At 38.0% G+C, this 9,469-nt stretch overlaps 1 protein-coding gene across 3 annotated transcripts; it reads left to right on the top strand.

The window, feature by feature from the left end:
* The first annotated feature begins 320 nt into the window (after positions 1-320).
* On the top strand, positions 321-8,261 carry LOC122281550. Of its 3 annotated transcripts, none has more exons than XM_043093136.1 (9): positions 321-529; positions 801-1,728; positions 1,911-2,272; positions 4,564-5,709; positions 5,802-5,960; positions 6,093-6,444; positions 6,584-6,654; positions 6,785-6,907; positions 7,502-8,261. In XM_043093136.1, exons 2-9 carry the CDS (start codon positions 825-827, stop codon positions 7,853-7,855), a joined length of 3,471 nt encoding a protein of 1,156 aa, XP_042949070.1. In that variant the 5' UTR covers positions 321-529; positions 801-824; the 3' UTR covers positions 7,856-8,261. The 3 variants fall into 3 exon arrangements, with proteins under 3 accessions (XP_042949070.1, XP_042949069.1, XP_042949068.1); XM_043093135.1 differs by having other exon boundaries at positions 605-1,728; XM_043093134.1 differs by having other exon boundaries at positions 321-1,728.
* The last annotated feature ends 1,208 nt before the right edge of the window (positions 8,262-9,469 follow it).

The following is a 9,469-nucleotide window of genomic DNA, read 5'->3' as shown; positions in this document are numbered from 1 at the left end:
CTTTTACAAATCGACTTATAAGTAGCACAACTTCTTGGGCACATATACGTTGAAGGTAATTTAATTTCCCTACGTTGATATTTTGAACGCTTGTTACAAAAGGAAAATGTCAAGAAAGGAAAAAAAGAAAAAATTATTATTTAAAAAAAACAAAAATCAGAAACTAGGAGAAAGAGGTAAAAAAAGGGGAACCAAGAAGCTCAAGTTGGATCTGACAGTCCTCTCATTTTGTAGCAGGCTTTAACGTCTGGTGGGCCGGCTTGTCTGAGCCGAGCCATAGCGCACACAGCAAGTCAAAACCCGAGACGGACGCCATAACTAGCCTACAAAATCCGAGTTTCTAAAAAAATCTCTTTCGGTTCCGCCGATCCGTGCGCGAGAAGCCATCTTCGTCCCGTCCCGTGTGGATAGAAACAATAGTTGGCGACAACCTCTCTCTCTCTCTCTCTCTCTCTCTCGGTATTCCAAGAAATCAACAATCTGCTTCAACATTTTCCAACCTGAACCGGGGATTTATGGTTTCCAGCAGGTACTCATTCGGAATCTCTCCAACTTGATTTTTTCTTGTTGCTTCGGTTATGGTTATCCTGAAACTTTATTCTAGGGCGACGGAAATCGAGGATTTGGATTTGCGGTTTGGGGGTTTTATATTGTTGGGAAACTGAAGTGGCATTAGGGTATCCGTGTTATTAGGTGATAACTGTAATTTGGCAAGAGTCAGGGAAATTGGCTTTAGGTTCTGGTTTAGGGCTTTTATGATTCGGAAAATTAAAGGGGGATTTCGGTTTTTGTGGTGCTAGAGAATTGTGTAGTGGAGTTTGGCTATGAAGGGCCGGTCGCACCGTTATCAGAGCACGGACCCTCCGGACGACTGGGTCGATGAATCTTGGACCGTGGACTGCTTGTGCGGTGTGAACTTCGACGATGGCGAAGAGATGGTCAACTGTGATGAGTGCGGTGTGTGGGTGCACACGCGTTGCTCGCGGTACGTGAAGGGAGATGATATATTTGTGTGTGATAAATGTAAAGTAAAGAACAGTATTAATAGGAATGATAGTGAGGAGACCGAGGTTGCACAGCTGTTGGTTGAGCTCCCTACGAAGACCGTGAGAATGGAGAAGAGTGCGCATACGTCCAATGGGCCGCCCCCTCGGCGTCCTTTTAGGCTTTGGACAGATATACCAATAGAGGAGAGGGTGCATGTTCAAGGGATACCAGGTGGCGAGCCTGGTTTATTTGGTGGATTGTCGTCGGTGTTTACGCCGGAGCTGTGGAAGTGCACTGGATATGTGCCCAAGAAGTTTAATCTTCAGTATAGGGAGTTCCCTTGTTGGGATGAGAAGAAAGAGGGCGATTCTAGGGTTGAAGATGAGAATGAGAATCCGATTGATAAGGGGGCTGGGGTTTTGTTCTCCTTGTCTAAGGAAAAAGTTTTGGCTGCCCCAATGGCAGCTTTGGTGAGCATGAGAGGCAGGAGCGAAGAAGAAGGCGGTGGAAAGGTTCCTTTGAAGGATATGATAACGTGGGAGAGTGAAGAATTAGATGCTAGACGAGCACAAAATGGTGTGAAGAAGGAGAGGAGCTTGCTTCGTCATGCTGTAGTGCAATCGGGTAAGCGGAAGAAAGAAGATTGGGGTGCATCCAAAGATCGGAGTGGGAAGAAGAAGGCTAGATCTAGTGATAAAGAGGCAGATGCAAGGAAGAGAGCTTCATATTCTTCTAAAACAGGTGATTTGATGTACCATGCAATGCTTTGGAAATGTATGTTTGCATGCATGCTTGTATATGCCAACACACACAGCTTTATTTTCAATCTTCTTAAAAGATATTAAGATAACACTATTGATGGTGCGCTGCATTGTGCAGTGATTGACATGCGCATGCTGACTTTTTTTCATTTCTATTTCTAGTGTTTACACCCACCAGTGATGCAAAACAAGTGGAATTTTATGAAGACAGAGGTCTGAAGTTAATAAAAAATGACATTAAGAACAAGAACCTGAAGGATGCTAGTGTGCAGGAACTTCTACCAGATGCTTATCTTGCAGTAGAAAATAATGCACAAGAGCTCAAGAACAACTTAGCTGCTATTGAGCACTCTTCAGAAGCCTTACCGTCAGTCTTGCCCAAGTGCAGTTCGGGAGTTGGTCTCAATGAAGAAAGAGATTGCCATCAAGTACCTATAGCAGTTGGGAGCTCTTCAAATGCTGTTGATGTTGTTGCATCATCGTTGGAAAACAATGATGCTGGTGGTATTCCTGTAAAAGAAGAGGTATGTTTATTGCTGCTCATCTTGACTTCACCTATCAAAAAAATTTCTCATCTTGACTTATGGTGATCTTGAGATTACACACAATATTTGCAAAGCAAGGTGGCTTTGAAATTGCTCTATATTGCTCTTGTCAACCGTCTTACTGTTTAACCATCATTGGGTAATCATTGGAACCCAACTGTTCAGAATGTGGGCAACGCTCCAAAATTCTGTAACGTCAAGTAGTTGTCGTGAAGGTTTCCTGATGCAGGGTTCAAATTAGGTTAAACCGCAACCTTCCTTGGGGGCCAGGTTTGGAATAATGTTAATGGTCTGGAAGAGTTAAAAAAAAGCTGATTCAATGACTAGTTTATAGGTTGAAGTTTATATGGTCAAACAGAATGCAGGCTTTGAAGTTTGAATAAATGATGGTAGTGTGGGGAAGACATGGGCAATCTTGTCTAGGGTGGGCAAGCATGTCTAGGGCGTTTATGCAAATTAGTGGAGGGAAGGTCAATCACAGGCCAAAGTGAAAGGATTCACAGATTATCGGTAGATAAACATGTAAAGACTATCTTTATGCGACTGCCATTGATTTTTAAGCCAGAGTAATGAATATGACACCATTCATAAGACAGATATTCAAATCTAACTTAACAACATAAGTTCTGTACTTATGAACCAAAATTTAGGCTCACTACTGTATTGAAAGAAGCCTTCAGCCTTGAAAACATCATGACCAAAGATTTTAATTGGCTAAGCTAGTTATAACTTACCCTGTGTACTCTTAAGACTAGAATCTTTGGCATTTTTCAAGCTGGCTGGCAAGCCTCACTGCATTTGCATTCTCTCATTCTTCAAAATTGTGCCTTCATTATTGTTGTGAGTACTTTTAAAAAAAATTATTGTTGTGAGTACTGTTTACCTTTGAAGCCTCTAGTTCATAAACAATTAATGGATTCTGATGATTTTTATTTTTTCCAACCAACGGGTTCGGAATACAATACCTTGTATTAGTGAGTATTGTTGGGATGGTTTCCCTTATAAAAGAGAGCTAAGCCACATGGACTGACATTTGGTGTCGATTGGGGGTTTTTTTTTTTTTTCTAGGTCTCTGATTCTTCCACTACTCAAATCCTAGGATATGGGACTGGCCTGAAAAGGATCCGAAAATTGGATACCAGTATGTGGACTTGCCATATTTTCGACCACAATTTATGATCCAAAATTTTACAGTGAGAGGTCCATGGTTTTAGCTTCTACTTTACTAGTTATAGGTTCTTGATATCTTTTTTGATAAGTATTATACGTTCCTGATATCTACAGGAATACTGTGGTAAATTGATCTTTAATTTATTTCAAAAAGTAGAATAGAAAGATCGTGCTTGCCAAAAACCAAAAAATCAGTTTCATCAACTTCCATTACAAACCTTTTTCATCATTGCCAATAATATCTATCTCTTACTTATAAAAAAAAAAAACTAACGTTTTTTAAACTTAAATAATTTTCATCTAGCCATTAGTGGACCCCACCAATTCTCCACCCCACCCCAAAAAAAAAAAAAAAAAACTTTTTTTTTTAATAGGAAAACGATAGTATTAATACGAATAGGCATAGCCCAAGTAAAACAAGAAGTTATACAAGAGATAAAACCTATCTAAGTTGCTAAAGAAGACATAAGGAAATCGTGCATATTTAAAAAAAAAAAAAACTTTATACTTTTAAGTGGACCCCATCACTTCAACGAACACAATAAACATGTATCTCAAAAGTTTTTTTTTCCAAACATCTTTCTAACACTCCTCATCACTCGAACACACAAACACAAAAGCACTCCAAATCTTTTCTCAAAATTTTCAAAATATTTGTTACACAGACATGCTCTTTTTCTAATATAATTTGTTTATAATGGTGGACATGGCAGTTGTGTATAGCAAGTATAGTGCTGGAGGTTTTCCATGCTAATCTTCCATCAAATGTATGTGTAGCTACTTCTTAAAAAAAAAAAAAAAAGTGTGTGTAGCTGCCTATGAAACCTCATGTGTTTTGATTGGGAAAATTACCGGTGAAATACTTCGTATTTTTTCTATAAAATGTGTGTTTTTTTCATTTGAGTTGGAGACAACTGGACTGTTATGTTGAGATAGATACTTTGTGACAAGTTGCTGGGTTGTGTAACACTGATAAGGATATAGTTTGTTTGTGTTTGTGAATGTATGCGTGCTTGTGCATTTATGAGTGTGCATGCCATATTATATGCTTCTAAACTAAACCAATTGTGGTTGTGTGACATTTTTGTTTCTTAAAATAGGGAGGTAGTGAGGCAAATGATAACGTAGAAAACAGTGTAGAAGGTTCTGCTAGAAGTGTTGTGAAGTCTCCTATTGAAGCTCTGGCTAGCACTGCACCTAAAGTTAAGGACAATCTGGTTGCTCAAGATTTTAATGGTGATTTTCCACCGAGCTTGGATCAACCAAATGTTGAGGTGAAGACTGAAGAAGATGATGCAAATTCTAGGGGGCTCTTGAAAACTCGGTCTTCTCTTCTAGGTGATGCAAAAGAGACAGGGATATCTTCTGATCAGATGTCTGGAAATTCTAAATTGAATAATGTAGTGATAAGCAGTTTGCAATCCACTGACCAAAAACAAGTTGCTGAAAGAACTTCAGAAGCAGTCAGTTATTATCATATAGATAAATTTAATGAATCATCTGGTGGTCCTTGTCAGCCTAAACGAGAATTGGAAGGCGGCTTAGAAGGTTCTGTGGCAGTTAAAAAGATTCCTTCTGAAGCCAAACATGCAATGGGGTTTGCTGAAGAGCGTTCAATTTCTGGTGGAACTATCTCAAACACTCCAGCACTACCCAGCCAGCATAAAATGGTAGTTTGTGTTGGAAAAACTTCTTCCCCTTCATCCACCATTGTGACTTCCAAATCATCCCCTATTGATGAAATTAAACCTGCAGATACTCAGAATCTAAATATTGTTGCCCTGCAACGAGTAACATCTGAGTGCAGTGTCGGCTGTAAGAAGGATTGTGCTTCAAATGATGTGGTCAAGGATGAAGAAAGGGATGACTTGCCTAGGAACACAGTGAAGGATCGTCCAAAATATTCTGAAAATTCTTCTTCAAAAGCATCACATTCAAGCAGGATTTCTCATGATCCTGTTGCAAAACGAAGTGTATCAGATTCTAAAGAATCTGTCCATAATTCATCTTCTAAGTCATTATCAGCCCAGAATATTGTGCCTACCCCTGAGTCTGGTGAATCTGCAGGATCACTGCACCCTCCGAAGTCTTTACATTCACAAAATAAGATTCCGGCTTCAGGTTTACCACAGAGAGCTGAAAAGTCTAACCAGACAAATTACCAACTGCCATCTAAGATGAATCAGAGTCATGGGCCTTCTGTGCATCCTCCTTCAAATTCTCCTGCAACCCTCAGCGATGAAGAGGTACGAGTATTCCAATTTTCTAACAAAAGTTTTCCCTGGGTGTTGTGTTGGATGCAATCTGTATTTATTTATTTTCATTTTGTTCTTGGCAGCTTGCCTTACTTTTGCACCAAGAGCTCAACAGTTCTCCTAGGGTACCTCGCGTGCCACGTATGCGCAATGCAGGTAGCTTACCTCAGTTGGCTTCTCCTAGTGCAACAAGCATGTTATTGAAACGTTCATCTAATTCTGGAGGAAAGGATCATGGTTTGGTAAGATGTGTGGTGTTTTCGAAATGTCATGAAAATAGGTGGCACTATCCGTTTGTCTTTGTTGAAGCTTTCAGTGCCCTTAAATTGTTAACAGGCTCAGGTGACTGATCTCATTGTTGATGCATTGCATAGGTTTCTAGAAGAAAATACAAGGATACATCCAAAGATGTGTTCCGTCGTTCTCACGAGCATGATGATGAAGCTAAAAAGATGGACAGAGTGCCATCTTCTCCTGATCAGAGGAGACAAGACATAATGCATACGGTGGATGCCTCCACCAAGAGGGATGACAATGGATCCCCAACATCCTTCCATTCTGTCAAGAAGAATATTGCTCCTGCTTCTGCTACAACTACAAACAGTGACCCGTCTTCCTCTACTGAGGCTAATGAACTGAATTTGTCATCTGCACGTGATTCACCTAGGAATACCTCTGATGATGATACAGGGGCTGTTGGGGGTCCAGTGCATCGCACTTTACCAGGTACCTGTCTGGGCATTAGCTTTATGTGGGGTCTTTGAATTTTCCATTGCAACAAAATCAGTTTAAAATGAAAAGTACCACATCCTATTACTTTTCACATGGATTGTTTTTTAGTAATTTTCTTTTTATCTATATGTAGGCTTGATCAATGAGATTATGGGCAAAGGCAGGCGCATGACTTATAAGGAACTCTGTAACGCCGTCCTGCCGGTGTGTCACTTCCGTCACTGCCTATTTGTCTATGCATGTGCGCGTGCATGCACACACATATGTATTGGTTTGCATTTTTTTAATTAAAAACAAATATGATTCTCATTATTTTCCACTATTTGCTTCACAGCATTGGCATAACTTGAGGAAGCACAATGGAGAGCGATATGCATATTCAAGCCATTCTCAAGCTGTTCTTGATTGCTTGAGGAACCGCCATGAATGGGCTCGGTTGGTTGATCGTGGTCCCAAGGTATGGATGTGAAGTTCTTGCAAACAATATTTAGTTTCCTGTCTGGACGACAGTGTTTAACTTAAGTACGCCATTGATGCCACTGTTGAGACTACTAGGTTAAATGTAAAATTGGGATCCAAACTTTTAGGATATGATTATGAGGTTAATGTCAAAAAAGTGATAGGAAAAACATTGGAGGTGGGGAAAGCCAAGGGTTGAGGATGGAAAATTTGGTGTAAGCAGTTTTTAATTTTAAGTAGTTTTAAAAGTTCGTTGGACTATAGACAGTGATTTTGATTCTAGTTTTATTTCAAATCATCTCATCTTATCGTTACAACTTTTCTAAATTCACACACAAAATATAATAAAGAATTGAATTTTTTCAAATCCCAAAACAATAATAATATTAAAAAATAATATTCTAACAATATTTTATTCAACTTTTAACTTTCATCTAAAACCATCTCATCTCATCTTACTATCCAAACCTCATGCTCTCTTTAAGATCTTTACACTTTTGCTGGAACTTGATGATTTTATAGCCATTGGATTTGTCTGTACGTGATATCTTTTAACTAAATCAGAAGTTGGACTTTTTTTATTTGGTGCCAGACAAATTCAAGTCGGAAAAGGCGTAAATCTGATGCTGATGACTCAGAGGATAATGAATATGGAAAAGGCAGAATGGCGAAGGAGGTAGAAGGCAAGAGCCTTGATCCTCAGAGAGAGGAGTTTCCCAAGGGCAAGCGAAAAGCGCGAAAACGCAGGCGATTGGCTCTCCAAGGAAGGGGAATAAAGGATGTGAGAAAGACAAGGAAGGCAGATTTGCTCTCTGATGATGATGTTGGACCATTTTCTGATTCCAGTGAGGAGAGTATATTTAGTGAGGATGAGATTCCCGGAGGTGGTGCATGTCCAGCTGGAAGTGAGGCCTCTGCTAGTTTAGACGACACAGGAACCATTTAGTTGTAGATTGTTGCTTAGCACAGGAATTATGGATTGTTGAACTTTTGGTTTGTGTTTTGTTTTCAAGGGTGAAAAGGCGCCAACCATGTTCACTGGTGAGAATAGCTTGTTGGCTAGATTCCAGCATCTTTTATGTAAATTTTTAGCTACACAGTTGGCTATTTTGGGCCTCCTCTGTCTTATGGTCCCGAAGGATAATTGAGGCCCATAAATGAGCTCATGTTAGATCAATGCAACTCATCCACTCTGTTGTTGTTCCCAGACTTTTGTTACTAGTCTGATGTGGGGTAGGCTTGAAACGTTTCTGGGTGGGTGCTTGGTGCCAAGTCTAATGTGAATTATTGTTATATTTGTGTACATAACCCGGTAATTTTGTGACCGTATGTCAGAAGCATTTTTTGTTTGAGGTGGATTCTGAAATTTAGACAAATAGAACTTGTTCCATAGATGTCTCTATAAATTCTCCTTTCAATCAAAGGCTAATTGGTGTTGCGAGCAGGTCATGAAACTTTTGACAGAAAGGTCAAGAAGAAGAAGCTGCCATTATGTATAAAAATAATGCATCTGAAGAGGCAAAAAGATTGAGCCATTAATAGCTTGGAACCTATCAAGAACAGACAATGAAAGTTTCAATAAGCTGGAACTATGAGCTAAGGCGGTGTTGCCGTACTATCTCGATTCTCATCTTTTGTGGGGTTCGTACCAAGGAAATGATATGCTTTTCCCAGGATTCTTACCTTTTCCCAGGGGGCCAGGATCTATATTTCATTAAGCTGGAACTATGAGCTCAATTCAGAGATTTTCTTTGCAAAACTGATGTGAGAACACACTTCTTATACTATTAACTTATCATGATTTTAATTTTATTAATTTTTAAGAGAAATTTGAGAATACAATATAATCTCTCTAAAAGATACCGACAAGTTTCTTAATTTTAAATAAATAGAGAGAAATGATTATAATTACGACGATGATTAAAAAAAAAATCCACTTTCTTTCAATTTCATCATCCTTAAATAAATTGATTCTATCTATTTTAAAAAAAATATTATTTAATAGTGGATATAGAAAATGTTTAAAATATATCATATAGGCTAAGATAATAAATTTAAAATAAAAAGTGATATTGCTCATTAATAAAATTAAAATTGTAATTTATAAGAGTTCTGATAGGTGGAGAGGGTCTATGGATCCATCATTTTTAGGTTTCGGTTGGTTATATAGTTCAGATAAGATGAGATAAGATATTTTGTTATAATTTGAATAAAATATTTTTATAATATAATTTTTTAATATTAATTTTATTTTAAAATTTGAAAAAATTAAATTATTTATTGTATTTTATGTAAAAATTTTAAAAAATATAATAATTATATAAAATAAAATAAAATAAAATAATTTGATTTTGTATAACTAAATCAATTCTAATTATTGTATTGTCGTCTTTGTAGATTAGTTTTGGGCCATTTATAAATTTTTTTATATATATTAAATTCAAAAAATTTTGGACAAGAAAATAAACGGTCAAATAGTCATAATAAATGACCCATGGCATAAGAAAAGAAAAAGTTAATAACTTTCTTGGAGGCTTTAAAGCTTGCACTCGAAGAAATG

This window comes from Carya illinoinensis, chromosome 11 (assembly GCF_018687715.1).
Source record: "Carya illinoinensis cultivar Pawnee chromosome 11, C.illinoinensisPawnee_v1, whole genome shotgun sequence".
NCBI classification, from domain to species: Eukaryota; Viridiplantae; Streptophyta; class Magnoliopsida; order Fagales; family Juglandaceae; genus Carya; species Carya illinoinensis.
The sequence above is the reverse complement of the archived record's forward strand: the minus strand, read 5'-3'. Positions and strand labels throughout refer to the sequence as shown.

Coding starts and splice junctions, on each gene's coding strand:
- LOC122281550 (XM_043093136.1), top strand. CDS start 825: ATGAAGGGCCGGTCGCACCGTTATCAGAGCACGGACCCTCCGGACGAC. Junction 5,710..5,801: donor CAACCCTCAGCGATGAAGAG/GTACGAGTATTC, acceptor TGTTCTTGGCAG/CTTGCCTTACTTTTGCACCA. Junction 5,961..6,092: donor GAGGAAAGGATCATGGTTTG/GTAAGATGTGTG, acceptor TGCATTGCATAG/GTTTCTAGAAGAAAATACAA.